General features: G+C 40.5%; 23 protein-coding genes across 23 annotated transcripts; 12 read left to right on the plus strand and 11 right to left on the minus strand.

Annotated features, from left to right (window-relative positions):
* Window positions 1-2: 2 nt before the first annotated feature.
* Eint_041110 (KTR mannosyltransferase) lies at window positions 3-971 on the plus strand (the record flags this gene model as incomplete). Its single annotated transcript, XM_003072714.1, has 1 exon — window positions 3-971. One exon carries the CDS (start codon window positions 3-5, stop codon window positions 969-971), a length of 969 nt encoding a protein of 322 aa, XP_003072760.1.
* Window positions 972-1,051: 80 nt separating this feature from the next.
* Window positions 1,052-3,826, plus strand: Eint_041120 (valyl-tRNA synthetase; the record flags this gene model as incomplete). Its single annotated transcript, XM_003072715.1, has 1 exon — window positions 1,052-3,826. The coding sequence occupies one exon, from the start codon at window positions 1,052-1,054 to the stop codon at window positions 3,824-3,826; it is 2,775 nt and encodes a 924-aa protein (XP_003072761.1).
* Window positions 3,827-3,851: 25 nt separating this feature from the next.
* On the minus strand, window positions 3,852-4,502 carry Eint_041130 (uncharacterized protein; the record flags this gene model as incomplete). The annotated part of the gene is made up of 1 exon (XM_003072716.1): window positions 3,852-4,502. The coding sequence occupies one exon, from the start codon at window positions 4,500-4,502 to the stop codon at window positions 3,852-3,854; it is 651 nt and encodes a 216-aa protein (XP_003072762.1).
* Window positions 4,503-4,886: 384 nt separating this feature from the next.
* Eint_041140 (pyruvate dehydrogenase subunit beta) lies at window positions 4,887-5,648 on the plus strand (the record flags this gene model as incomplete). Its single annotated transcript, XM_003072717.1, has 1 exon — window positions 4,887-5,648. One exon carries the CDS (start codon window positions 4,887-4,889, stop codon window positions 5,646-5,648), a length of 762 nt encoding a protein of 253 aa, XP_003072763.1.
* An 8-nt stretch (window positions 5,649-5,656) lies between these two features.
* Window positions 5,657-6,016, minus strand: Eint_041150 (eukaryotic translation initiation factor IF1A; the record flags this gene model as incomplete). Its single annotated transcript, XM_003072718.1, has 1 exon — window positions 5,657-6,016. One exon carries the CDS (start codon window positions 6,014-6,016, stop codon window positions 5,657-5,659), a length of 360 nt encoding a protein of 119 aa, XP_003072764.1.
* A 64-nt stretch (window positions 6,017-6,080) lies between these two features.
* Window positions 6,081-6,665, minus strand: Eint_041160 (Ham1 nucleoside triphosphatase; the record flags this gene model as incomplete). The annotated part of the gene is made up of 1 exon (XM_003072719.1): window positions 6,081-6,665. One exon carries the CDS (start codon window positions 6,663-6,665, stop codon window positions 6,081-6,083), a length of 585 nt encoding a protein of 194 aa, XP_003072765.1.
* Window positions 6,666-6,880: 215 nt separating this feature from the next.
* On the plus strand, window positions 6,881-8,092 carry Eint_041170 (amino acid permease; the record flags this gene model as incomplete). The annotated part of the gene is made up of 1 exon (XM_003072720.1): window positions 6,881-8,092. One exon carries the CDS (start codon window positions 6,881-6,883, stop codon window positions 8,090-8,092), a length of 1,212 nt encoding a protein of 403 aa, XP_003072766.1.
* A 107-nt stretch (window positions 8,093-8,199) lies between these two features.
* On the minus strand, window positions 8,200-9,249 carry Eint_041180 (uncharacterized protein; the record flags this gene model as incomplete). The annotated part of the gene is made up of 1 exon (XM_003072721.1): window positions 8,200-9,249. The coding sequence occupies one exon, from the start codon at window positions 9,247-9,249 to the stop codon at window positions 8,200-8,202; it is 1,050 nt and encodes a 349-aa protein (XP_003072767.1).
* A 171-nt stretch (window positions 9,250-9,420) lies between these two features.
* Eint_041190 (ubiquitin fusion degradation protein 2) lies at window positions 9,421-11,835 on the plus strand (the record flags this gene model as incomplete). Its single annotated transcript, XM_003072722.1, has 1 exon — window positions 9,421-11,835. The coding sequence occupies one exon, from the start codon at window positions 9,421-9,423 to the stop codon at window positions 11,833-11,835; it is 2,415 nt and encodes an 804-aa protein (XP_003072768.1).
* Window positions 11,836-11,920: 85 nt separating this feature from the next.
* Window positions 11,921-12,496, plus strand: Eint_041200 (thymidylate kinase; the record flags this gene model as incomplete). Its single annotated transcript, XM_003072723.1, has 1 exon — window positions 11,921-12,496. One exon carries the CDS (start codon window positions 11,921-11,923, stop codon window positions 12,494-12,496), a length of 576 nt encoding a protein of 191 aa, XP_003072769.1.
* A 76-nt stretch (window positions 12,497-12,572) lies between these two features.
* On the minus strand, window positions 12,573-13,565 carry Eint_041210 (uncharacterized protein; the record flags this gene model as incomplete). Its single annotated transcript, XM_003072724.1, has 1 exon — window positions 12,573-13,565. The coding sequence occupies one exon, from the start codon at window positions 13,563-13,565 to the stop codon at window positions 12,573-12,575; it is 993 nt and encodes a 330-aa protein (XP_003072770.1).
* Window positions 13,566-13,641: 76 nt separating this feature from the next.
* On the minus strand, window positions 13,642-14,367 carry Eint_041220 (uncharacterized protein; the record flags this gene model as incomplete). The annotated part of the gene is made up of 1 exon (XM_003072725.1): window positions 13,642-14,367. One exon carries the CDS (start codon window positions 14,365-14,367, stop codon window positions 13,642-13,644), a length of 726 nt encoding a protein of 241 aa, XP_003072771.1.
* Window positions 14,368-14,523: 156 nt separating this feature from the next.
* Window positions 14,524-15,612, plus strand: Eint_041230 (WD40 domain-containing protein; the record flags this gene model as incomplete). The annotated part of the gene is made up of 1 exon (XM_003072726.1): window positions 14,524-15,612. The coding sequence occupies one exon, from the start codon at window positions 14,524-14,526 to the stop codon at window positions 15,610-15,612; it is 1,089 nt and encodes a 362-aa protein (XP_003072772.1).
* An 89-nt stretch (window positions 15,613-15,701) lies between these two features.
* Eint_041240 (nuclear protein export factor) lies at window positions 15,702-17,474 on the minus strand (the record flags this gene model as incomplete). Its single annotated transcript, XM_003072727.1, has 1 exon — window positions 15,702-17,474. The coding sequence occupies one exon, from the start codon at window positions 17,472-17,474 to the stop codon at window positions 15,702-15,704; it is 1,773 nt and encodes a 590-aa protein (XP_003072773.1).
* A 69-nt stretch (window positions 17,475-17,543) lies between these two features.
* Eint_041250 (uncharacterized protein) lies at window positions 17,544-18,224 on the minus strand (the record flags this gene model as incomplete). Its single annotated transcript, XM_003072728.1, has 1 exon — window positions 17,544-18,224. The coding sequence occupies one exon, from the start codon at window positions 18,222-18,224 to the stop codon at window positions 17,544-17,546; it is 681 nt and encodes a 226-aa protein (XP_003072774.1).
* Window positions 18,225-18,271: 47 nt separating this feature from the next.
* On the plus strand, window positions 18,272-19,111 carry Eint_041260 (acylglycerol-3-phosphate acyltransferase-like protein; the record flags this gene model as incomplete). Its single annotated transcript, XM_003072729.1, has 1 exon — window positions 18,272-19,111. The coding sequence occupies one exon, from the start codon at window positions 18,272-18,274 to the stop codon at window positions 19,109-19,111; it is 840 nt and encodes a 279-aa protein (XP_003072775.1).
* A 26-nt stretch (window positions 19,112-19,137) lies between these two features.
* On the minus strand, window positions 19,138-21,744 carry Eint_041270 (Ski2 ATP-dependent RNA helicase; the record flags this gene model as incomplete). The annotated part of the gene is made up of 1 exon (XM_003072730.1): window positions 19,138-21,744. One exon carries the CDS (start codon window positions 21,742-21,744, stop codon window positions 19,138-19,140), a length of 2,607 nt encoding a protein of 868 aa, XP_003072776.1.
* Window positions 21,745-21,824: 80 nt separating this feature from the next.
* On the minus strand, window positions 21,825-22,709 carry Eint_041280 (RNA-binding domain-containing protein; the record flags this gene model as incomplete). The annotated part of the gene is made up of 1 exon (XM_003072731.1): window positions 21,825-22,709. One exon carries the CDS (start codon window positions 22,707-22,709, stop codon window positions 21,825-21,827), a length of 885 nt encoding a protein of 294 aa, XP_003072777.1.
* A 158-nt stretch (window positions 22,710-22,867) lies between these two features.
* Window positions 22,868-23,287, plus strand: Eint_041290 (60S ribosomal protein L32; the record flags this gene model as incomplete). The annotated part of the gene is made up of 1 exon (XM_003072732.1): window positions 22,868-23,287. One exon carries the CDS (start codon window positions 22,868-22,870, stop codon window positions 23,285-23,287), a length of 420 nt encoding a protein of 139 aa, XP_003072778.1.
* Window positions 23,288-23,364: 77 nt separating this feature from the next.
* On the plus strand, window positions 23,365-24,126 carry Eint_041300 (uncharacterized protein; the record flags this gene model as incomplete). Its single annotated transcript, XM_003072733.1, has 1 exon — window positions 23,365-24,126. The coding sequence occupies one exon, from the start codon at window positions 23,365-23,367 to the stop codon at window positions 24,124-24,126; it is 762 nt and encodes a 253-aa protein (XP_003072779.1).
* A 66-nt stretch (window positions 24,127-24,192) lies between these two features.
* Window positions 24,193-24,912, plus strand: Eint_041310 (uncharacterized protein; the record flags this gene model as incomplete). The annotated part of the gene is made up of 1 exon (XM_003072734.1): window positions 24,193-24,912. The coding sequence occupies one exon, from the start codon at window positions 24,193-24,195 to the stop codon at window positions 24,910-24,912; it is 720 nt and encodes a 239-aa protein (XP_003072780.1).
* A 61-nt stretch (window positions 24,913-24,973) lies between these two features.
* On the plus strand, window positions 24,974-25,777 carry Eint_041320 (uncharacterized protein; the record flags this gene model as incomplete). Its single annotated transcript, XM_003072735.1, has 1 exon — window positions 24,974-25,777. The coding sequence occupies one exon, from the start codon at window positions 24,974-24,976 to the stop codon at window positions 25,775-25,777; it is 804 nt and encodes a 267-aa protein (XP_003072781.1).
* Window positions 25,778-25,804: 27 nt separating this feature from the next.
* Window positions 25,805-26,578, minus strand: Eint_041330 (uncharacterized protein; the record flags this gene model as incomplete). The annotated part of the gene is made up of 1 exon (XM_003072736.1): window positions 25,805-26,578. One exon carries the CDS (start codon window positions 26,576-26,578, stop codon window positions 25,805-25,807), a length of 774 nt encoding a protein of 257 aa, XP_003072782.1.
* Window positions 26,579-26,599: the final 21 nt, after the last annotated feature.

The following is a 26,599-nucleotide window of genomic DNA, read 5'->3' on the forward strand; positions in this document are numbered from 1 at the left end:
TAATGCTTCTACTTCTTACAATTGTTGGAATAGTGGTCTGCAGGGAAAATGCAGTGATTCTGATTCTCTGTAGGAACAGCGACAAGAATGGCATAACAGAAACGATAAAGAATTTCGAAGAGGTGTTCAATAGAAACTTCGGATATCCTTATGTATTTCTGAACGATGAGGAGTTTACCGAGGACTTCAAGAAAGCTATAAAGGATGTTACATCTAATAGTGTTGAGTTTGGAAGACTCGAGCCCGAGGAGTGGGAGATTCCAAAGTGGATAGATATGGAGAAGGCAAAGGAGGAAATGAAGAAAATGGAAGACAGGAAAATCATCTATGGAGGGTCTCTATCATACAGGAAGATGTGCAGGTTCTTTTCTGGATTCTTCTACAGGAACAAGCTTGTCCAGAAGTATGACTATTATTGGAGGATAGAGCCAGATGTAAAGTTCCTGTGCCAGATAGAGTATGATCCGTTCACATATCTTCGGGAGAACAACAAACAGTATGGGTTTGTGATATCCTTGGTTGAGTTTATGGAGACGATTCCCAGTCTGTTTGGAGAGGTGATAAAGTTTGCAACACATAACCTGAACTTGATCAAAAAGGCCAATGGAAATAGATTCATACTAAACAAGGACGGGTCATACAACGGATGTCATTTTTGGTCCAACTTTGAAATAGCAAACTTTGGATTCTTTAGAAATGAAACATACCAGAAGTACTTTGATTGGTTAGACAAGGCTGGGGGGTTTTTCTACGAAAGATGGGGTGATGCGCCTGTGCACAGTATTGCAGCATCTCTCTTCCTGGATAAGGATCAGATCCACTTCTTCAGCGACATTGGGTATGAGCATCCTCCATTCCAGCATTGTCCAAGAGAGGCGTCCATGAGATCGAAATGCAAGTGCAGTATTTCGAACTCGTTAGACTTTTCTCCAAATTCGTGTCTGGGCTTGTACATAAAGTCTCTTTTGTGAATGAAGAATGCCTGGAAGTATATTCGATAATAATAAATTGGTACGACGGATATTTTGGTTTATTTTTGACCCGATACGAGATGGATTCTGAAAAGGAAGCTTTGAAGGAAAGGAAGAAAATGGAGAAGGAAGAGAAGAAGAGGCAGAAGCTGGAGAAATTCCTGGCAAAGAAAACACAAGAAATGAATGTTTCCAAGCCAAGGAAGGAGTACAAGGGAGATGGCTATGACCCGCTAGGGATTGAAGGGAAGTGGTACGAGTTCTGGGAGAACAACGAGCTTTTCAAGCCTATAGAGGGAAAAGAGAAATATGTAATTCCGATTCCTCCGCCAAATGTCACAGGAAACCTTCATATAGGACATGCAATGATGGTTTCAATTCAGGATACTTTGTGTAGATACAAGAGGATGTGCGGGTATGAGGTTTTGTATATTCCTGGGACAGACCATGCAGGAATAGCCACACAGAATGTTGTATTGAAGCAATTGGAAAGAGAAGGAGTTGTCTCTGACAGAGAAGGGTTTCTTAAGAAGGCCTGGGAGTGGAAGGATAAGCATGGATCAAGAATATATGAGCAATTTAAGAGATTAGGGACGAGTGTAGACTTCAGCAGGGAAAGATTTACCCTAGATCCAGGGATGAACGAAGCTGTTGTTGATGCGTTTGTAAAGCTCTATGAAAGAGGCCTTATATATCGAGAGCTGAAAATTGTGAACTGGTGTGCCAAGCTGTCGACAACCATAAGTGACTTGGAGGTTAATCACGAAGAGGTGATGGCCAGCACAGATCTACAAGTAGATGGAGGAAAGTATGAGTTTGGGGTAATTTATCATTTTAAGTATCCCATGACAATAGATAAGGAATTTTCAGGAGATTATCTTTCGCTACCGGCAATTGAAGTGGCAACAACAAGACCGGAAACGATTCTTGGAGACACGGCGATATGTGTGAATGGAAAGGACGAAAGATTTGGAGCCAGAGGAATAAAGGAGACTTTTGGGGATGTTCCTGAAGGAAGCAAGCTCTATTGTGTAAATCCGTTGACCAGTGAGGTGATTCCTGTTGTCTTTGACGACTATGCAGATATGAGCTTTGGAACTGGAGTGGTGAAAATAACACCTGCACATGATGCAAATGACTTCGATGTATCGAGGAGACATGGACTTCCTTGCAAGATTGTGTTTGATGAAGAAAACAGGGTAATCATTGAGGGAGAGTTCAAGGGGCTAAAGAGATTTGAGGCAAGAAAAGCTGTTATTTCAAAGCTTACAGACATTGGCTTGTTTGTTGGAAAGAAGGAGTATCCTCAGGTGATTCCAAGATGTTCCCGATCTAATGACATTATAGAGCCTATTGTCAAGAGTCAATGGTGGATGGACTGTAAGGAAATGGCAAATAAGGCTATTGAGGCAGTTAAAGAAGGAAGAATAAGAATACTACCTGAAGGGGCAGAAAGGCGATGGTATAAATGGCTTGAGAATATCAGGGACTGGTGTCTATCGAGGCAACTGTGGTGGGGGCATCGAATACCTGCATACAGAATGCCTTCTGGAAAATGGTATGTTGGAAGAAGCAAGGAAGAAGCATTTTTGAAGATGAAGAATGAGTGTCCTGAGGATGGATGTAGTATTGATGAGTTTGAGCAGGACGAGGATGTTCTAGACACATGGTTTTCTTCGGGCCTATGGCCGTTTGCCATTCTAGGATGGCCCAAAGAGACAGAAGACCTTCAAAAGTACTATCCTAGCACCTTGCTTGAAACAGGCAGCGACATTCTCTTCTTCTGGGTGGCGAGAATGGTGATGCTTGGAATTGAACTGACCGGAAAAGAGCCTTTCAGCCAAGTGTTTCTCCATGGGATAGTAAGAGATGCACATGGAAGGAAGATGAGCAAAAGCCTTGGGAATGTCATTGACCCGATTTTTGTGATTGATGGATGTCCTCTTTCAAAGCTGATTTCGACAATGAGAAGCGGGAATCTCGATGAGAGGGAGATGAAGAGGGCAGAAGAAGTCCTACGAAAGGATTTCCCAAACGGAATACCAAGGTGCGGGGCAGATGCTCTTAGATTTACTTTACTTTCCTACACCTCTGGAATGAAGGATATCAACCTTGATGTACTGAGGGTGGAAGGATATCGAAGGTTTTGCAACAAAATATGGAATGCTCATAGATTTGTGAAGGCAGCAGTAGATGAGGCCATTGAAGAAAGCCTTAGAGGGTCCACTTGTAAGAAGAAATACGAGAAGTATATTCTTCCGGCTGATAAGCTACAGATTCGTTCTGGAGAAGGACCCGTTGAATGGATTCTTAAAAAAAGGAACGAGTTAATAGAAATAAGCCAGAGAATGATTGATTCATTCAACTTCATGGGAGCCACACAAGCAATCCATCAGTTTTTTATTTACGATCTGTGTGATGTCTTCATAGAGGTTGTTAAGAAAAACAAGAGCGAAAGATACATAGGGGTACTATTAAGCGTGTTTATCGATTCGATGAAGATACTCCATCCATTTATGCCATTTATCACAGAAGAGGTGTTTTCTGATTATTTCGATAGTTCTATTTCCACTTCACCATATCCTAGGACAGATGGGTCTAACCATGAAAACAAGTTTTCTGGGACACTTCAAATTATAAGGCATGTAAGGGCAAAGGCAGAGTCAAAGGGATGGCCTAGGGTTGCAGTAGGGATTGCCCCAGGAGAAGATGTTGACCTTGCAGACCTGGAGTTTGTCCGTCTGCTTTGCAAAAAAATTATCGAATTTAAGGTAGTAGAACATTCAGAAAGCTCAGAAAGCCATCTGTATGAGAAGGTAGGGGATTCTGGAGTATTTGTGAGCCAAGCAGATTGACAAGAACATAACTGATTAAAGTCTTTTAATTTAGCTTTTTGGCAGAGTGAGTGGAAACCAAAAAGTCTCTTCCCCTTCGGTAATATTCCTGTACATCACGTGGGCAGCTGAGAACCCACTTGTCCAGAGACACACGTATTTCCCCAAAGACACTTCGCATTGATGGATTATTGAAGTATTGCTGCCTCACCATGGCAATGAAAGTTGTAAAGGTCACGAGGCTCGACTTTCTGAGGAATATCATTAGGAAGGAGAGAGGAACAGCAAGAACCTCTGTAAACAATGCTAGTCTCCCCAGGGTGACATGGTATGCCGACAAGGAGACACAGATGGGATATATAGATGTTCTTTCGAAAGTCTTCTTGTTGGACAGAACAAATGAGCTGAGATGATATATCGACAGAAGGTAAAACGGGAGAAGAAGAGCCTCATGGGGAAACGTGAAGAACACTGTGATGCAGTAAATGTTTGGCTGTGACAGGATTTCCTTCATGGATGAGAGATGTGGAAGTAAGGAAATTGAGTATGACGATATCAAGCACAGAATGTTTACGAAGTTTGGCAGTGGATATATAGGAATTCTGATCAGATGAAGCACAATGTATAGTGTGTAGTTTACCGCAAACAAAGTATTCAGTAACATCCATGTCTTCTTAGTAGAATTTATCTCTAGCATTTTTCTTAGAAGGGCTAAGGGATCAAGTGGTATTTAGAGAACGAAGTTTGGGGTGTTTCATGTAGTGTGCCAAATAACAAAATGCTGAATAGTGATATTTGAAACGTCCATAAAGACATAAAGGCAGGCGAGAAAGAAAATCTCGGGAATGATAACTATCAAAGAGGCCTTGAACCAAGCTATAGATGAAGAGATGGAAATGGATAAGAGAGTGTTTGTTCTTGGGGAGGAGGTGGGCATATCTGGAGGAAACAAAGGAGTCACTAGAGGTCTATACGAGAAGTATGGAAAGTGGAGAGTTCTTGATACACCCATCAGTGAAATGGGATTCACAGGCCTGGGTGTGGGGCATCCTATCTAGGCCTAAGGCCGATAATTGAGTTTATGACATGGAACTTTGCATTGCAGTCTATTGACCATATAATCAACTCGTGTGCCAAGACACTGTACATGTCTGGGGGGAAAGTTAGTTGCCCTATTGTATTTAGAGGGCCTAATGGATTCAATCCTGGATATGCAGCTCAACACACACAAGACTTCTGCAGCTACTATGGTGCAGTCCCCGGTCTTAAGGTTGTCGCTCCCTTCACAGCAAAGGATCATAAAGGATTACTGAAATCGGCGATCCGAGATAACAATCCAGTGGTATTTTTGGAAAATGAGACGCTTTACGATGATACATATAAGGACATAGAACAGGGATACATGCAATCACTAGATAAAGCTGTGATCGAAGTAGAAGGGTGCGACGTCACTCTTGTAGGAATTTCACTTTCAGTAAAGACATGTCTGGAGGCTGCTAAGGCACTGAAAGATCTAGGGATTTCTTGTGAAGTTATCAACCTCGTGTCGATCAAGCCCATAGATAAACAAACATTATTGACCTCTGCCAAGAAGACAAAGCATGTGTTTGTAATTGATTTTGCATGGCCATCGTTCAGTGTTGCTTCCGAGATTTCTGCAATAATACACGAGAACTGCTTTAAAGATTTGATGGCTTCTGTTCAAAGAATAAACGCAAAAGACATTCCTACTCCCTACTCAGAGAAAATAGAAGCAATGGCGTTTCCAACATGTACAGATGTCATTGATTCGGTGGTTGAAGTCTATAAAAGCACCTCCAAAGATAATAAATTAGGTCTTTAATTTCTACTCTAAAGAAGTTCTTCAAACTCAACTAATCCACTGTTTTTATCGTTAACAGCAAATGTGTCGTCATTTATTTCTCCATCCTCCTTCAATATCTTAATTTCTTTTGGCATATACTTCCTGTCAATATCTGCCCTCTTCTCATCCCCGTCTCTAACACGTAGTAAAACTATGTCGCCTGGAATCATTCGAACACGTCTGTAGTCTCTTCCACGAACCTTTGCAGTCCTGTAAACTCCGTCAGAACAACTTACCTTAAACTGTCCTTGGCCAAGGGGACATATTATTTGCCCATACACAGTCCCCTCTTCTTCTGCAAATACCAAAGCTCTGTCGTTCGTAAATCTTCCTTTCCTTCCTTTCATCCACCCCTAGATCTCCGCCAATTTTATCACAACCAATCTTGTAAAGAAAATTCAAAAGTCAACATTAGGGGCCATGAGTTTTAATTATCCCTTTTGAAGCCATGTATGCAGCTAGGCTCCTACTCGCAATTCCCCTATGGCTTATCCTGTTTTTCTCGTCAGTTGGCATATTTTTTAGGACACCATTAAATCCATCGGGAATGAAAATATACCCAAATTCTGTTTTGCAATCTTTCTCTGGCTCTGTGATAGAGCCCTTCAGTTTCCCTGAAAACACCTTCTTGACTATTTCTCCATTTTCATAATGGGCAATTCCCAAGCTACAGACTGCTGTGGCGCTTTTATTCCCTATCTTCTCTACAATCTCCCAAATCTTCCGGGTGCCTATTTCGAGAAAATCCTTCACATAGACACCGGGAAATCCTCCTAAGGCTTCAAGAGAAAACGAAGTGTCGTCAACTATCACTGCATCCTTTGGGTTTATAAAGGGCGCCGCTTGATCCAGTTTGTGTTCTACAATCTTTTCTGAAGGCCCTTGGATTTCGGTCATTGAAATTCTCATGTGATCTATGTCTGTCTTGAGGAACTCTTTAACCTCATTTAGTTTTTTCAAATTGGTTGTTGCAAAATAAATTTTCCCCGTGGTCATTCCTAAGGGTATCAGTTCGTTAATAATTCACTCCTTCCTGTATTTTTCGATCCCTCATGCCGTTCTTTCAAAAGACAGGTGAATGTGAATATGAATTAGCACGGAGTAATTTCACAAGGAGCTATCCGGATAAGCCTAAGTCTATTAAAACAATTGGTAATAATCTATTTATGGAAACAAACTAATTTTTTAAATCGTAAAATAGTTTGCCCTAAATGAAAGGAGGCTTGAGTGTTACATCGGCAATAGTAACAATGGTAACATCGATGATGGGTACTGGAATCAACTACATGCCATATGCATTTAAAAGTGTTGGATACATCAGGGGGATTCTTCTGATAAATGGAGTGGGAATTCTAACGTTTTTCTCTCTATATGCGATCTCAATTGCAGCAAATAGATCCAAGGAGCAAAACCCAACCTATTCCTCATTATCAACACACATCTCGAAGGCACTTAAGATCTTAGTGGATATGTCTATTTTCAGTTCGTGTTTTGGAGTGAATATTGTGTTCTACAGATATCTTGCGGAGCTCATCACGATCATGGTTCCAATAGGCAAGTATGTGGATCCAGAAATAGGGAGAAAGATAGTTATTGGAGCTCTTTCAATTCCATTTCTGCTTCTATCATTACAAAAGAATCTTTCGAACCTCAAAGTGACATCCTATATTACGGTGGCTTCTGTAAGCTATCTTGCAGTACTGATGGGGATTTACTGTCTTTTTATTGGAGGAAAAAGTGCTGAAGAGCCAATGCAGAGGTTTGGAAGCAACTTTTCAGGTGGGATTTCCTGCTTTATGTTTGCATTGTCCTGCCAAGCAAATATGGTCAAGACATACACCGAGATGGAGCATAAGTCTCCAAGCAACATAATCAAAGTCGCAATGGGAGCTTCGTTGATAGGAACTCTTATTTATGGAAGTGTTGGGCTTTGTGGATATGCTGTGTTTGGGGACACCATCAAAGGTTCGATAATTGATATACTGATAAGCCCAGAAAGCAGTATCAACTTATATCTCATGAGAAACACCATCGACAAGTACGCACTATCTTCAAAGATGGCTTGCATCGGGGCGATGCTGGTTCTGTTTGGGGCATTCCCGGTTCAGATGAACCCGTTGGTTGGAATACCCCTTAGCTACTTCGCTCGGGAAGGGAGCAACGAAGATGCAGTAAGGAGAAAGGTAGTCTCCGTGCTTATGATTTTATTCTTATCGTTGTCTCTTCTGGAAGATCTTAACATTGACACTATTCTTCAGATGGTAGGCGCCACAGCAGTTAACCTGGTGTCTTTTACCTATCCCTTCATCTATTACCTATATTTCAGAAGCAAAGTGGACTTCATGTCTGGCTTGGCTTTGTTTGGAATAATTGGTAGTATAGCATCTATGATCTACATGTCATACAACATAATGTTATCATAATAGTTCTTAGTTGGGAAATCTCTAGGGAAATTTAATTAGTTCAAAAACTCTTTCTAGAAAGTTGAAGATTTTAATTAAAGCATCTGTTGAGTTCAAATTGTTATGAGTTACTCTAGTCTCTTCAACAACTCAAAGACCCTTTCCTGCACATCCTTGTTACAAAAAAGAGGTGTTCTATGGCACGCATCGTTCATATCAATGCATATCCACCTGTTGATAAATGCAGTAGGATCTCTCTCAAATTCATTTAGCACCCTCTCTCTTTCTTCACACCTCTTCAGCAGCTGCCTAAGAGATTCAATTTTTCTGTCAAGCGCATGGATTTTTTTGGTATAAAGCGTAGGATATTGGTGTAGGTCATCCCATTCAAATGGAATATCAAATATCTCGGTGTACTCATCGACCGGGGGGATATCAACTATCAGGTAGTCCAAAGCACACAAATGTGGAGCCACAAGCCCCGGAAGTTCGGGAAATGAAAATCTGTCCACTCCAAGAATATCTTTCAGTAAGGGATTGCATTCAACTATATCCGAGTCAATAGACATCAATCCGCTCTTGTTTATGTATCTCCACAAGTGTGTTATCACATTTGGCTTTGTGTCTGTGTATCTCCCCAGGATATTACTCAGCTTTGGAGACAATCTGAAGATTTCTCTTGGGTTTTCAAGGTCGAACATCAATCTTATGGTCTTCGGGCTTTTATCACTGTTCACCTCAAACGCTTCAGCGTCTCCATTACACTTTGTCCATTCGAAGAAGTTTTCCATGGACATATTCTTACATTTCATCTGTCCTAGTTGGCCTTCTTGATCCCCAGTCATGTCTTCTTCCATACCCCTATCACTTTCATCCGATCCAGAGGAAGGCCCAAAGTGAATATCAGCTGTTGTAGGAATAGAGCTATCAAATATAACACAGAATCTTTTCACAACATCGGAAAACTTCATTTGCCCTCCATTCTTATAGTCATTGATCACTCTACTATCAAGGCGTATGAATATACCCTTCTTCATAGCAACCTTGACATAACATCGGAGAGACTTCTTGCATTTGATTCTTTTGAGATACTCGGCTTCCATATTCAGTTTCTTTTCTAAGCATAACCGGTCAATCTCTGCCTCAATGTTTTGTAACTTGTCGTACAAGACGGTCATTCCTCTCTAACTGGGGTATGTGAAGAAAGTTATTCGAATACATCCAGTACAAAGTAAACATTTACCTAAAGTTTTCTATTACGAGTGTATGCATCGTACATCTTGGAGATTTTGGGAGTGAGACACCCATTCCCCTATCCTCATTCAATTGTTTTCCTGGAATACCCTGGAATGAACAGAAAAGAATTATACGAAATGTTTAACCATGGAGAACCCGCAGACACAGGCTCTGTAGACATGGACGAGGCCGAATATATTCGGCTATCTTACATTACCAACTTTTCAAGGGATGACATTCTTCTGGATCTAATTCCAAGATACAAGTCTTCATACAGTCCTGAGGGCACCCGGTTCTTTGTTGAAACGATAGCCATGATTGTGGATAATCCAAGGATGGCAGGATGTGTATTCAGCCCTATTTCCCTCACAACCCTTGTTGTGAATTCTTTTGGGACATCATACTTTGATGTTATGGATTGCTTTGAAAGGCTAAGCGAAGTCGAAGGGATGCCAAAAAAGGTATTCCTTCCGATGATCTACGGACTGTCGTTTAGATGTTCTAAAATGGATGCTACATCAAATATAGCCAGCTATAGCTCTGCACTTGAAACACTGGCAGGTCTCCCTAGTGTTCTTGAAGAACTTAAGAACGAAGTCTACTGGGGCCTGTGTGACCTTAGACCTGGAAGAGATGTTGTTCTTGACTTTCCTGTGTACTCTGGGTTTGCTTGTGCCTTTCCTTGCTTTCTTGATGGATTCTTCGAGCCTTTCATATACAAGAAATGTGACTATGCAACACCTGCCCACGACTACCTTGGGATTTCTATGAGGGAAGTGGTGGAGAAGTCCCGGAGATCGTACCATTCCCTCTGTGATCATTCTTACAAGATGCATCAAATAATATACTCGATCATAAGATCTTCGAAAGAATTGAGGATTAATTTCATGAAATATGTATGCAAGGTCATATCGGTGAGTAAAGAAAGGAATAAGACTGTTTTCAACTGGAGAGAAAATATAAGCGATGGGTTTGCATACAATATGTCCATGGTCATGAGCAGGTTTAATGGAAAGATAATTGACAGAAACATGACCGATAAAATAAACCCAGAGAGTGTGGAAGAGATCTCTGTGGATTCATTTCCAACATTCTGCTACTTCTCAAAGATCCATCTACAGTTTACATCCTGTGTCAAGTTTGGAGAATACATTAGAAGCCTTGCTTATGAATACAGGCTCCTCGATGGAGACGGAGGAGAAAGAATAGAGGCATATAGAAAAGGAATCGACTCAAAGATGAGTGCTTTGAACGGTCTTCTTTTTATGACAGATCTCTTTTCAGACGAGAAGGCATTTACGGATTTCATGACCGAATACACTGCAGAAACTGAGTACCCATGGCCAGACTACTACTATAGGACACTCCTATGGATGCAGGAGATGACTATTGACATCATGAAGTCGGCAACAATTTCGAGTTCATTGAATAAGGTTATGGAGAATATCATGGACTGGAAAAGTCCTCTTTTTAAGAAAGAGGTTGTGAAGATACTAAGCCATCGAAGCAACTCCATAAAGTTCACCATGCTCAATCGGGTGATAGATTACTATAACTCTTTGGGGAGAGATGAGATGAGGATGGAACCTAGAAGCATAATCCATTCTATCTTCAAGGAGGGAAGAGTGTTTGCTAAAATGAATGTTTGCAGAAGAAACATCACATTCATCAACTGCATGATGAAGGACTTTGAATACAGCTTGTCTGAGGGTCTTTCTTCAATCAAGGATATAAAGGAAGACATGAAGACTGTTGAAGAGCTTAGCAGGGAACTGGAAGAAGTTAAGAAAAAGAACTCCGAAATCAAAAAGGCAGAGTCGATCAACGAAAGAATAATTTCCATGAAGAAGAGTATCCGTTTCTCCAAAAGTAAGGCAAGAAACTCCTTCCTATATGTTGATGGGTGCTTTGACTTGTTTATGCATATCCTCGACGAAAAGCCTGACTTGTTTTTGGTGGAAGAGATGATCTCGAACTTTGTGAGAGTTCTGAATTGCAATCTGAAAGTGATTGCAGGGCCTAGATGCACAGACCTTGTGATCAAGTCTCCAGAGCAGTACGGCTTTGACGCTAAAAACCTCCTGAGGAGAATGGTCATGATCTATATAAAGATTAGGAGCTCTAAGTTTGTTGAGATGGTGGCCAATGACAAGATGTACTTTGACATTGAGTTCTTCCGCACAGCTCTTCGGATATGCGAGAATAAGTATCTCATCAACGAGTCTCAGTTGGAAGAGCTGAGAAGCCTTATCTCTGATCTGGAGAAAGTCGAGGTGGTGGAGAAGATCGAGTCTGTTCCTGACGAGTTTATTGATCCACTAACGTTCAACCCAATAAGAAATCCAGTGAAGCTCTTGACTTCTCGGATAACTGTAGACAAATCCACATACGATATGTTAATGATGAATGGAGGAATGGATCCATTCAACAGAATGCCTCTTACAGAGGACATGGTTGTGGAGGATTCCGAACTCAAAGAGAAGATAGACAGATACTATAGCTATAGTAGTAAAGGGAAAGAAATCTGATTATTTGGTTTCTGGTGGTAAATAGAATTGGCGGCATTATGTTATTTTATATTAAGTTCGTGCTCTCAAGAGCCCTTCCGATTTGATGACCCAAGGAAAATTTATTGTATTCGAAGGATTGGATAGATCTGGAAAGACAACCATAGTTGATAGCTTATATGATAGCCTTTCTTCCATGGGGGATGTTCGAAAGATGAGGTTTCCTAATAGAAGCGGCAATATAGGAAAAGTCATAGATGCATACCTACGGAAAGAAATCAATCTGGAAAACGAAACCATTCACCTGCTGTTCAGTGGAGATAGATATGAACAAAAAAGTACAATCGAGGAGCTTAGGAAGAGCTCTATACTTCTCTGCGATCGCTATTCCCTAAGCGGGGCATCTTATTCTGTAGCCAAGGGCTTAGATCTCGACTGGTGCGTTATGGTTGATTCTGGACTTCCCAAGCCTGACATGACTATTTTCATAGATATCCCTCTAGATGAAATATCTCGAAGAAAAGGATTTGGAAACGAAGTTCACGACCACCTTCCATTTTTAGAGAAAGTTCTTTCTGCATACAAGGTCCTTCTTAAAAGAGAAAAAAATGTCCTTATTGTCGATGGAACTTTTCCTATCTCCTCCATTGTTGAAATTGTGAAAAGAAAAATACTTGAATAGTTTCTTTATTAGTACCTGAGGAGATCAGTGCTCACGTACAAGATCTTTAAAGAAATTGGTTCTTCTCGGGATACTCCTATTCAACCCTTTCCAAATCTGAAGGCGTGATACATTTTTCATCCTTCTCTCCATGTTCTCTGTCACTATCTCCGATAAGATCCTTTCCTCCATGGGTTTGCAAGATATATTTGGTGAGATAGTACTTGGTCTGCGTAGAATTTTTGCATGTGTTAGGAAAGAGATCAAGAATATTATTGTATGCTTCTTTTCTTGCCTTATTAAAAGAGATACTCTTCTGATTCATAAGTGAGGTCTTAATAAAAAGTAAAAAGTACTCACTGACGTTGAATAGAAAACCCTCTTTCTGGAAACCTTTAAATAAGGAAAGGTCCTCGGAATAAAGATGATAACTCCGAATGTCTTCTGCAATTGCACTGAACACCCCTTCCATTTTGTTCTCGCAATCCTTTACATATTTGTTTGCTTCCTCATCCGATGGCTTCTCGGCCGAATCCAGGCCCGGCAACCCCCAGTCGAGTTCCCTTTCTTTCTGGAAGATCTCAAGTACCATTAGAGACACATAGTACTCTGTCTTGCAATCCCCAGGTTGAATTGGCCTTTCTAGCTTCTCGATCCCAGACTTTATAAGACTTGCCAGGCAGTCGCAGATCTTAGTGTCGTTTTTGGGAATCTTTCCATATTTCCTCTTTGAGGCCAATGTTTTCGTATTAGACAATTTTCCCTTAGACCTCTCCTTCTTTACATCATTTCCTTTATCGAGAGACCCAGTACCTGATTTCAAGAGCTTGGATCGTTCCCTTGCCTTGTGTACACTCAACACTTTCTTGGCGCTGTATGGTAGTCTTCCCTTATATACAAAGAAATCCTCTAGTTTACACTCTATCATCACCATCTGTGTCTCTCCCTCAAAAGGTTCTATGAACGGGTCGTTATAGTCATATTCGTCGGCCCTTTGTCTTCTCTTCCTCGGCTTCTCCTTCTTCAGGAGATCTATCTCTTTGGATTCCATAACACTTACCTGAACTGTAATCTCTTTTTCAAAGTTCATTGTAAAAGTAAAAGGGATAAGCTATTGCATAGAGAAAGGCGTCTTTATTATCTGTTTTCTAACTATAGAAGAATAATTAAGTTCTCTCCTGAACGCCACCAGATCTTTTGGTCTTCTTGAGTTTGATGTCTCTGAGATCCTGCTTGTCAATATAAATAGTCCCTATCCTATCGTTGAATAAATTCTTGGTTGTATTCCTCCTGGGCTTGCTCGGCTCATCAAGTGCCTTTTTATAAAGCTCGTCACTACAATGATAGCTTCTTGCAAGCTCCATTTCAAACAAAGGCCCACAATCCTCAACACTAAGATCCTTTAAAACCCGGACATACTTCAGTACATATCCGCTTTCTGTCCTTGCAAAGACCCATGAGTATCTTATCCCTTCTAGACAGACCTTGGAACTTCTCATGTTGAAAAGATCTATCACAAGACTTTCCAGCCTAGGGTTATTAATGTTCTCTAGAACCACAAAATATTTCATATGGAGCTCTGGGCTTACACACTCAAAGTCCGACACCGGTTGATATTTATTTATCTTGAACTCAACCATATCTATAATCTCATCGTTGAAAGTACGTCCAATCACAAGGAGATTCTCCTTGGTTACAGAAATAAATATCCCGGACTTCTTCTTCTTCATCAACTTCTCCACTTGCTCCACACAATCAAAAGCACTTATCTTTTCCTGTATGTGGATTGTATCTCCTCTTATAGCGCCTATCTCTCTTTGGATCTTTTCTCCCTCGCTGCTGCAGATCACCGAGAGCAAGATCTTCCTTTCACGAGGCCTCTTCACTCTCATTTGTGGGTAAAAAATTGAAGCCAGATGTACAAACAGAAATAAGCACTAGTATCTTTCTTTAAAGCCAGGAGACAGCAGGATGCTTCTTTACAGTTCAATAAAACAAAATTATTGTTCTTGGTTTCACATGTTTACCCCCTTGAACACACCACGCCAATGAGCATAAACTTAGGTGACATATTTACAATATCCGGGAGAAGACAATCACAAAAAGAGGATAGATACACAAAGAGTACAATGGGAATACACACAAATGTTCTGGCCAGCATAAGGCTTATGACATCTTCCCGAAGCACTCGGATAGAAAACAGACATATTGACACGTCTCCACATAGGATACTGGATGCACCAGGTATGCTGGACGACTATTACCTCAACTTGCTCGACTGGAGCACCACAAATCTTCTGGTAATAGGGCTGGGAGAGTCTGTCTATGGATATAATGCCGTTGACAAAAGTGTAGTCGATATCCATTCTGGGGAGAATTATGTGTCATCGGTAAAAAGCAATGGAAACATCCTTTGCATTGGTACTTCAGACGGAGCGATGCGCCTTGTAGACACCTCGGTGAATAAGGAGATAAATACAATAAGAAATCACCAAGCCAGAGTCTCATCGTTGAGTTGGAATGGAAACATAATAAGTAGTGGAGACAAAGCGGGAAAGTTATGCAACTTCGACACAAGATGCGGAAAAATCTCTATGGTTGGAGCCCATTCCCAGGAAATATGTGGCCTGGCATGGAGTGCAGATATGAAATATCTTGCTAGCGGGGGAAATGATAATGTTATAAGAATATGGCAATTGGGAAACAACAATTCGCAAACGCTTTTAGGGCATAAATCTGCTGTTAAGGCTCTTGCGTGGTGTCCTTGGAGATCGGGGATATTGACTTCTGGAGGAGGAGCAAAGGATATGACCATAAAGTTTTGGGATGTTGCCGAAAATAGGCTGGAAAGAAGCATAAGCACACAGTCTCAGGTGTGTACCCTCACATATCTCCCCAAGTATAAAGAAATCATCTCCTCGCACGGATACAGTGAAAACGACATTCGAATATGGAAGACTTCCACAATGAATCTAATCTCTTCCTTCGGGAAGCACGGGTCGAGAGTTCTTCACGTAGCTCTAAGTCCTGATGGATCGGAACTGGCCTCGGTATCTGCAGATGAAAACTTGAAGTTCTGGAAGATATTCAACACAGAAAAAGCATCTGTAAGAAGAGACAGCCTCTCGTTTAGGTAAAGTGCAACTCTCGGAATGCTGTGCAACGGCATAGATCTGTATGGATAGGCGAGAGTCTATAAGTTATATTTTAATTAAAGCTTTCAAAACTACAGACACAAACCAGTGTGGCCCATACTTCCCTCTTCGTAGTAGACGTCGCATTCAGTGAGAGGCTTATCGTCATATAGCAGAGAAAGATTATTTTCGAGGGAGTCCTCATTTCTTCCGTTGTCTATGAGCTTAACGATTGTCTCTATTGCTTCCACCTTGCTCATCTCACCAATGAGGGTAAGCAGTGTGGACTTCCTGATCTTTGGTGAATTCACTGCTCTTTCATAGATTTCGTCGACTCTTTTAGAAAGACCCTGGGGAGTATCAACAATAAGATTAACCATTCGATATTTGTTGTACAGTCTTTCACGCCTGTTTCTTGAAGTTGAGAAAATACAAAGATTATACATCAGCATCTCATCTACAGTAATCTTTTCTATATATGTAATCGTAGGAGCAAGAATATTCAAGATGGAAGAGTTGATATTCCCCACAAGGGAAACCGAGGATACCTCTCTGTCCAGTACAACTAGCAGGATGTATTTGTTCTTGGCCAAAACATCTTTGTTCCTTGCTATCGCCTGGTTCCTCCACTTAACGAGGTATTCTCTCAACGCATTTAGGAACATGATTCTAGAGAACACTTCAATAGTGGTCTTCCTAATAATCTCTTCAAGTATGGAAACACATATTTTCCTTACAACGGTCTTTCTCTCTACAGAGCCCAATCTTTCCTTGTCTTTCGGGAACTTATTACAAAGGGACTCCTTGGAGATATTCAATTTTTTCCAAAGCACTGCAGAGAGAATATATGACAGGATTTGATAATCCACCGCCCCATGGAGCATAAAAACAACTGGCTTCTTCACATTTGTTTCTATCTTTCTGCTTTTAGGAACTACTTTATCATATTCCTCTCCACATCCCTTTTCCTCAAAATCCACCTTTCCTCCCCTAATGGGGATCCCCTTGTCTCGAAAGAGATCTTCGGCCTCTGCCTCACTAGTCAACAGGACATCTCCAAAAAATCCAATCTTCACTTTTTCTACAAGGGACTTCTTAAACAGTTGCACACACTTTCCTCTAACTTCTCCTATAAAGGATTGCGCCAGGCAGAATGAAATATAGTCAAGTTTTCGCAGAAGCCTGAAGAATCCCGCCCCATTTCCTTGCATGTACTTCTTTGTGATTTCCATCGATAACCTTATTCTTGGCCCATCATCCTGTTCTCCCGAATCTAAAACATATTTCTCGCACATTGAGGCTAGAATGTGATAACAGTAGAACTCTTCTTTGTTCCTATTTTCATAACCTCGGCTTTCTAAGCTATACAACCGCATAAGAGTTTCCATTGCCATCCTAAGCTGGCTTAAATTTAAATCCTTATTGAACTGAGGATGATCATACAGCTGGTATCTAAAGACAATGTAAAACCTGACAACCTTCTCAAGTATCTCAATTGCCTCCCTTCCTCTTTCTTCTTGGACCTTCATGTCTAGTAAGACTGCTCTGATTCTGTTCTCTACAAATTTGTATATTTGAATACTCTGGTCATCTGCACACAGTCTGATGACATGGTTTATTACTCTCCATAATACTTCAATTGGCCTTATATCTTCTGCAAGAACTCCTCCCGAGTCCGGAAACGATTTCCGATACTTCTTTACCATAACCTCTGTCTCGTAAGGAGATACTTCATTATTAAGAACTCGCTCGAGACCTTCAAACTCAGGACAAAACGTTATGCATTCTCCTATCACTACTTTTCCCTTCTTGGTATTTCTGCGTTTCTCCTGCAGTCTTTTGTACCTTACTCTTAAGTCCTCCATTGAAAACAGGGGATCGATAACTCATTAGGACATTTTCAACAGCAGTACATCCGCAAATAAATATCAAGTTCAAGCAATAGAATCCGCATTAAATCCTATTCTCTTTCCTATGGATCCAAGAACACTTTTGCTTACGTTCAGCCGATAGCTGTCTCCATTCCTGACCACAAGAAGTTTACCAACAAGCCCATTAAGCTTCATCTGTAGGAAAAAGCCGTTTCCTAATTTACTTTCGATTTCTTTGCAACCACTCAAGATATCCTTAAACTTATTTCTGTTCTTTACAACAAGCATTATTACACTTTCAAAGTAATCGAGTCCACTCCCAAAATAACTTTCTATCGTCCATTCTTCCCCTTGGGAAATCCTCCGAAGCTCATTAATGTTTTTATAACTATATGCTTGGACCGTATATTTGTCCCCAACTGCAGCAAGCTTCTCTTCCAGCGTTGGACTGAATACAATCTGAACAAAGTCTCTATGTCGTCTGTTACCAAACAGAACATATTTCCCTGGGCTAGGAAGATATATCTTTGAGTCTTCAAGTATGAGAACAAGATCTTCTGACTCTTCGATCATAGAGCTAAAGCACTTTTTATATACCACCTTTCTCTCCCTTAAAGCCGCTTCAAATGTGTCAAGAGACTCCAGAGTCACAATCTGGATCTTAAAGTATCTTTCGTTTCCCACCACTTCAAAGAAAGCCCTTAGGGACTCAAAGTTGGCCGGATAGGTGGATCCAGGCTCCATTTTACACTAGGGGTCCCCGTAAATTGCGGAACTAAAAAACCCATATAATGAAAAAGGTTCCTAAAATATTACTCAAGCTGGTGATTTTTCAAGGAATAATAGTGCTATTTCTTCTTGGAATTCCGTTTTCCATATTTGCTTATCCTCTCTACATATTTAACAGACCGCTATGTATTCAACTATCAAGCTTCTTTGCATACACTCTGTGGACCTTGACAAGCTGGATGTTCAATCTATCAAGCACTGTAAATGGTGCCGTTTCCCTTGGGAACGAAAGTTACTTGGTTATAAGCAACCACTTAGGATCTGTAGATTTCATCCTAATTAATGAAATAACCAGGAAAAGCGGAATGATGGCCCACGCAAAGTATGCAATTAAGGACGGCCTTCGGATTTTCCCCATATTCTACCAAATCGTTGTTTATCTTGGATTTCTTGTCTTGAAAAGAAGCTTTGAGAAAGATAAGAAGAAGATTATAGAATATTTAAGATTTTTCGACGTCTCAAATCTTCCGATATGGTTTGTTCTCTATCCTGAAGGATCCCGATTCACAGAAAAGCTGAAACTTGAGAGTTGGAGATATTCCGATAAGAAAGGAATGATAAGACTCAACAACGTGCTTTTTCCCAGATACAAAGGATTTAAACTCATATGTGAACAGCTCCGAAACTCCCGAATAAAGAAGATTGTGGACATCACATTCTCTTATTCGGAGGGAGAGGTTCCTCCCCTGTGGAAGTTTCTTTTTTGGGATACGAAAGGCTCGTTCAACTGTGACATCAGAACTGTCCTGATCAACGAGATAGATGACTATGAAGAGTTCCTCTACAAGAGCTTTGAGAGGAAAGACCTCCTCATAGAAAAGTGGAATAGCACAGGAAAGTAAACTGTAAAAGAATTCCGTATTTATTCTTAAAGGTACAGACTTGGCAGGAATATAATATCCCTCTTCATGGATGCAGATGCATCTTCAATCTTTTTTTCTAGATCTTTATCTCCTATCATTGCAGATATACTTATCAACTCCCTACAACATTCTTCAAGTCTCAATATTAGCCTTACAAAAGTCCCCTCGAGAACATCATATTTAGATACTATCTTTACCAGTGACGATCCATTGCACCAATCATAAACTGCATCTACAAGGGAGAAATTCAAGGGCGGAAAAGGCGGAATAGATAATTCATCTAGGTCTTTGGATAGTCTCGCGAAATATTCCTTCATTATTTCACATTCGCTGCGGAGACTCTCTCCTGGTTCTTCTTCTCCGCCTTCTTCATGTATCATTGAAGACATCAATGAAATGATTTTACGCCCACACATCTCTTTGAATTCATTTGAGAATATCATCTCAACAACCAAAACCTCATTAACCGTATGTATCTCTGCTCCCGCTCTCCCCTTCATTGTTATGGTCCCGTCAACAAATCCTTTCCTTCTGAGGAATTCCATCCTGTTGTTATACTCATCTATCATCCCAAGGCTACAAGCATTATATTTTGTGCTTATCTTTTCTATTTCCTTTCTTCTGTGAAGCATATCTAATGCACTTAAGTAGTGAAGATCAAACTCCTTGCAGTCCTTCTCTTCGGATATTAGGTAATCATACCAACTCTTGAGTTTTCTTATCTCCAGCACATCCATTACATTTGTCGTATTATAGTTCCAGAAAGCCCTCCCATCTTCCAGTACACAGAAAACATCTGCAAGATCAACTTTACTTCTATCCAGAGGCTTTCTGATGTTTAGGGGATGAGCCAGAAACCTTGTGGAAATTGGAGAGCTACTCTGGAATTCCCCTTCTTGCTTCAGAAGCACAGACGTTCCCAAAACCTTCTCAACAGTTCCTACGGAGTTATTCTTCAATAGAATCTGTCTTCCCTCCCCCAAAACGTTGTATTTTCCAATTAATTTCCAATTCTTAGCGCATATCTCCTCAACAGCATTGATGTACTTTGCCAGGTCTCCACATACACTGCACTCTTTCCCTTGGTAACGCTCTAGTTCAGACAGTTTTTTCATATCCTTCTCATAGTTCCTCTGGCTCCTATGCTCCCCATAACTTCTTCTCATTAGGTCTTCCACCCTAATGTTTGATCTTAGTGATATAAGAATAAGGCCAAAGCTTAGCTTAAATTGACTGGATAGGCTGAATGGTGCACCTTGTATAATCCCTTGAATAGTTGAAAGAGGTGGCATTTTTGGATCTGCTATCATCACTGTTCCTACTGCATCCATCCCTCGTCTCCCAGCTCTTCCACTCATCTGAATGTACTCTCCAGACGAGACATATCGGAAGGTTCCATTATCGATTTTACTAAGAGATAAAAACACACAGCATTTGGCTGGCATGTTCACTCCCATTGCAAATGTTTCAGTAGCTATAAGGAGTTTGACCAGGTTCATGGAAAAGAGAAGCTCCACACATTCCTTAACAAAGGGGAGTAGAGAACCGTGATGCACTGCAACTCCATTAAGCACCATCGAAGACATGTTAAGAACCTGAGGCAAGTTCTTATCCTCGGAAGAGAGGCACTTGGTGGCCTCGTTGAGAAACATCTTTACTTCCTCTCTACTTTTTGCATCGTTCAAGTTCAAAGTCCTGAGGATCTCGGCATAATCTTCGCACCTTCTTTTTGAAAAGCAAAAGAATATCGCTGGAGTAAGCTTTTTCTTGACAACAAAATTGGCCAGGTCCAGTATCTTAAACTTCCCCGTAGGCCTATTCTTCTTGCTGAAAGGAACTAAATCTCCCTTGAAATTCGATGCATTTTCTGTTTTTCCTCCTTCATTAATGGTATACACATTCCAGTCGCAATATATCACATGCTCCAAAGGAACTGCCCTTTTCCCTGTCGAAATCACATATATTGTCCGATCCTTTGTCCTTCCTACCCACTCACTAAACTCCAGGCCGTTGGGAATTGTTGCACTTAGCATAATGAAGTTTATATTGCGAGGAATCATGATTATACATTCCTCCCACACAACTCCTCTTTCAGAATCGTTGATGTAATGAACCTCGTCAAACACAACAAACTCTGTGTCTCTCAAAAGATCTCCATTTCTGTACACAAGGTTCCGAAGAATCTCAGTCGTCATCACAAGGCATTTCGCAGTGGGGTTAACCTGCACATCCCCCGTAATAATTCCAACGTCGTCGTACTTCTGCTTGAAGTCGTGGTACTTTTGATTGCTCAATGCCTTGATGGGCGATGTATAAATAGTCCTTGTCCCATGCTTCTGTGACAGAGAGATGGCATATTCGGCCACAAGAGTCTTTCCGGAACTTGTATGCGCAGAAACGAAAACAGATGAGTTCCTGCTTAAAAAATAAAATGCCTGCTTCTGGAAAGTATCGGTCTCAAAGTCTATGTTCAGAATCCTCTCGTCAACATACTGTGAATAGTCCGAGGGAATCCAGTTTTGCTTCACCATCACCGAATACTTTTTTTCCGTGCCTTTGGCTTCCGCTCCAGAGACATTCCTACATTCCACCTCTTCCCCGTTTTGGTTCATGGGCTAGGCCCCACAGAACGTATTTCTGAAGAATAATTCCCTAAATTTCTCTGGCTCATCGTTAAATTTATTCACCAACTCTATCTCCTTCGGGAAGAAGCCTTTTCATTCGAATACTCGTAGTAACATCCAGCCCCCAACCGGTCCTTAATCTCTTCAAACTTCTCTGTAAATGCATTTGCATCTTCTTCATTGGCATATTCTATAAATCCATATCCCCTATTTCTTTTGTTTTCTCCGTATATCACTCTTATCTCCTTCGGCTTACATTCGACGTCTGCAAGTATTTTCCTTATTTCGACAATCGAATGGGCCTTGTTCAACTTTCCTAAAAAGAATCTTGTCTTGTTTTCCCAAGGCTTCTTCATCCTCTCTATATAAACAGGCTTGTTGTTCATTACAATTTCCTCTTTGATCACAGCTTTTTTCTTGAAGGTTATAATCGCTTTACCCGTAGATATGTTATCCTTGTTCTTTTTTATTCTTATTCTCTCTATCTCTCCGTATTTTTCAAACACTTTTGAAATAGACTCTTCATTTTCTTTATAAGAGAGGTTGGTGAGTATGTATTTGTTGTCCAGATATCTTCCGCTGCTTTCTTTCTTTTCCTTCCCTTGCTTTCTGTTTGCTTTCATGTCTACAAGTGCATGTTCTTTGCTAGGATACTTCAAGATAAAATGGCCTTTTCCGTTTTCTATTGACTTGAAGTTTTTGAATGCTTCTTTTATGTCCTTCAAAGTCAGACTTCCCTTTATAACAAGAGAACATGTGGCCTCATCAAATTTAATGGCTTCAATATTCTTCTTCTTTTCCCTCGATATCTCATCCTTTTCTTTTTTTCCCTTAGAGCTTTCTTTCTTCTCCTTGCAACTTCTTGGGATATCTTCCCCCTTCAAACGTTTCTTATTCCCTTCCTTGCATTCAAGCTTACTCTTTCCTCTTCCTTCCTTTTTCATGCCATTCATACTATATCTTCTAATGGGTTAATATATATCCAAAGAAATAAGACTTCCTACATCCGCCGCATTAAAAGATTTATTAGATATGCTTTGTAATGCCTTCACCTACTTACAGAGCACTCCTCCCTACCCGTTAAAAGTGGCAAAAAATTTACCCTGAACAGATGAGCAAGGAGCTTTTAGAAGCAAATCCCCTGGTTGAGATAAAGGAAGCTTACCAAAAGAAAAAGAAGTTCATCCGCCACCACTCCGATAGGTATAAAAGAGTAAAGCCGTCCTGGAGAAAGCCTCATGGAATTGACAGTAGGGTCAGGAAGAGATGCCGGGGTGAAAGAGAAATGCCATCCATCAAATACAAGAAGCCAAAGGAGATCAGACATCTTCTTCCAAATGGACTCAGAAAGGTGAGGATATTCAATATCAACGACCTTACTCCCCTAGCATCCTTGAACAGATTTTACTGTGGAGAGATTGCACATGCAGTAGGAGCTAGAAAGAGAATAGCCATCGTCAATCGAGCAAAGGAGCTTGGAATTTGCTTGTTGAACGGAAACGCACGTCTTGTTCAGGAAATCGAGGAATAAAACTTCAGCTGCTTTACTTCTTGTTATCCTAAGGGAAGATTTATTTAATACCGAGAAAAATATCCTCTGACATTCAAATGAATTTAATATCCGCTTCCGATAGAGATATTATCGTCCGCATGGATGAGACTTTGATAGTGAGGGATGTCTTCAGCGGCACCACAAGGAAAATGACTGCGCCTCCTCTGATATCCTTTATGTCTGGAAAGTATTTAGTTGACAAAGAAAAAAATTTGCATGTTGTTGACGGACCTGTTCTTAGGAACGCTTCCAAGCTAAACAGAAACATCTTTTGTTTAGTAGAGCATGAGGGAACTGCATATGTTGCAGATAGGTTTGGAGACGTCTACAGAATTGAAAATGAAGGATGCAAATATGTGCTTGGAACTCTATCGTATTTGACGGGAATGGCTATATACAACGGAAGGATTCTATTAAGTGATAAGTACGGAAGAATTCGCATCAGTGAAATGAATGGAAGAATATTGGACTATCGCTTTGGCTGCGACTCTATAGAATCTTTGGAATGTGTTAATGGACTCCTGATTTCAATAAGCAATAAGAATATGGTTCTATATGACGAAGAGTGTTTTCCCAGATGTACGTTTAAGCTTCCCGAAGGCATAAGAGTTATGAAGACCATTACTAAAGGAAAGAACGAGCTTGTAGTCATTTGCTTGAATTCCTATTTCTTGTTTAAGATAGAGAAAAATAGCATTGGACTTGTTTCTCATGTGAAAGAATCCATAGTTGATGGGGCCTGCATCGGAGATCTCTTTTACAAGGTGCTTCCGGATCTCACCGTTGTGGATTGCCAGGGCAGGATCTTCTATGAATAAACATTAGTTAATCTTGGTACAGAATTGATATTCTCGACTATTTATCACTTCTGTCTTCAACACCCTATGGGTAATAGCAAAAGGCATAAGACTGAAAGCTCCCCTAACATCGTGGAAAGTACAGAGAGCGGCACCTATTCGGAATCAGTCTCCTTGGAATCTTCATCCGACGAAATTGTTTACGAGGTGGCAGATCTCTCGGTATCCAACTGGACGGATGTATCTATACTTATGGACCAGTCCAGGATGTTTCCCTCTTCGGAAGAGTTTCTTTCATTATTTGTCAATTCCAAGGTCTTAGTAAGCGGGGATCTTATTCTCTCCTTTTGTGGTTTTCTTGAGGTGCCCAAGGTCCTTGAAATGATACACAAGAAGCTCAGGGAAGCTCTTAGCTCTTTGATTTCGACGGCAGAAAAGAACAAAATCAAAAGTAGCGAGGTTTATATATTCTATATGGAAAGGGCAGCCAATCTTCCTTTGGAAATGATTTTGAGCCTGTACAGGAGCCTTTCCTTAGGAAGATTCAAGTACATGATATTTGTCTCGAGAGTTAAGCCGTGTGGAAAAAGAGAGGTAAAGAATCTCATGGAAGACTTCAAGGAGTATAACCCAGTGGACTTGAGCCATATCCCTGTGCGAGGAGAAGAGATCTTGCTACTATCATCCCACATAGCTAAGAAGCAGATTGGAATGAACAATAATATATTCCGACTGTTTTTGATGGACAGGAAGATGTTTGAATCGTTTATAAAGCTCTTCGAAAAAGAAATCTCCAAAAGCATATAGAATAAATAATGATTGACCAAATACAATTCTTATTTTCTATTTCCCTCTTGTTTCCCTGGGAATGGATGAAGCTGTTGAGAAACTAGAACTAGTTTTGGAGAGCAAAGTTGAAAATCTTCCTGAGAAGATAATGGATGCATTAGAAGACCTTGTGCAGGCATCTTTGGAATGTTCATCAGAAGAAATGGTAGAGTACGAGCTAGACGAAATTCTTATTAATGCCTTTGATAAGACATCGCATAAGGACCACAAGAGACTTATGGAGATGCTTCTGGACCTCATGTCATGCATGCGAGATCCTCGTAACATCTATCCAGCAGTAGAGAAGTACTTTAGTCCTGAGTGCAACTTTTCGATGGATGCCGCCAAAGTAATTTTTGTGATGAAGAGGGACTTTGGATTTGAGTTTGATGGCTTTCTTAGCACTCTCCTGGATTGTATTAGACCCGAAAACATTGAAAACGATACTGAGAGGAGACTGTTTTTTATTCTAATGGTTTTAGATAATGGTTCTGTCCCACTTGTTGTAACCAAAGCATTTGTTAAGAAGCTCTGTAATGTCTCTCTGCAGGTCAAGTCCTCATGCTGCCACAAGATACTTTGGGGAGTCCTATGGATTATGAGATTCCATCCAATGGCATATGCGATGGCAAAGAGAGAAAGCTTTGAAAAGGATCTTGAATGGAATGTGTCTGTTACGATTAACCAATTTCAACCGTATCTATTTGAGCTTGATATATTAAGTGAATCTCTAAAAGGAATCCAAAAAGTTGTTAGTCTCATCAAGCGCGAGGCAATGGATGCCAAAAACAGACCAAAGCTCCTATCCCTGGACAATGTTATTTTTCCAAAACTAGAGATTTAGATGTCTTCCCAAAAATAAAGAATTCACTTAATCTTTTTGTGGCTGCTCCTGCAGCTTCCTCATAATGTATTTTCTTGCTCTATCTTTAATTCTCAATTTTTTCTTTGTTTCAGATGGCCTGTCTCCATTTCTTTGGAGGTCTCCTTGGATCTTTTTGACTATTCTCTTCAAAGAAGATACACTTATGATCTCCCCAAGATTGAGCCTTCTGTGGGAGTCTGGTAAGTTCTCGTCTCTAATGAAGTATGCTATGCAAAGACAGTAGGAGCTCGTACACTTGTTGCTTTTGGATATTGAAAGAAACTCCTCTAGTAAATGATTACCTTTAAGACCTTGTGAGAGACAAAAATCTCTAACTCTGCTGAAGATTCTAGAGAGATATTCCGAAGACAGTTCTACATATTCAAACTCTCTCAAAAGAATTCTCTTGAGCCCCAGCCCCGTCCTTTCTGTAAGAGGCTTGAGATCGCTATATGATATTGGATACTGGTGTCTTCTAAGTACATTGTAAGTTATTGCCAGTATCTTATCGTTGGCTCCAATTCTGTGTTCAAAATCCTTTGTTCTCAAGAGGAGTTTAACCTCTTCGGAATAGCCTGAAACATTCAGAATCCCAAGTAAAGACTCTACATTTCTGCTATATCTCTCTGCTTTGTCTACAACGAAATACTTCATTCTCCTTGGAATTACAGGCCTGTGAAAAGTATATGATGCCATGTAGTTGTCGCAATCTGATTCCAAGCACAATCCACAGGACGTACAAGCACCATTGTCAATCCATGGGTGGCTGCAACCCTCCATTCAGGGCCATATCCACAAAGA

This window comes from Encephalitozoon intestinalis, chromosome IV, assembly GCF_000146465.1.
Source record: "Encephalitozoon intestinalis ATCC 50506 chromosome IV, complete sequence".
NCBI lineage: Eukaryota > Fungi > Microsporidia > Unikaryonidae > Encephalitozoon > Encephalitozoon intestinalis.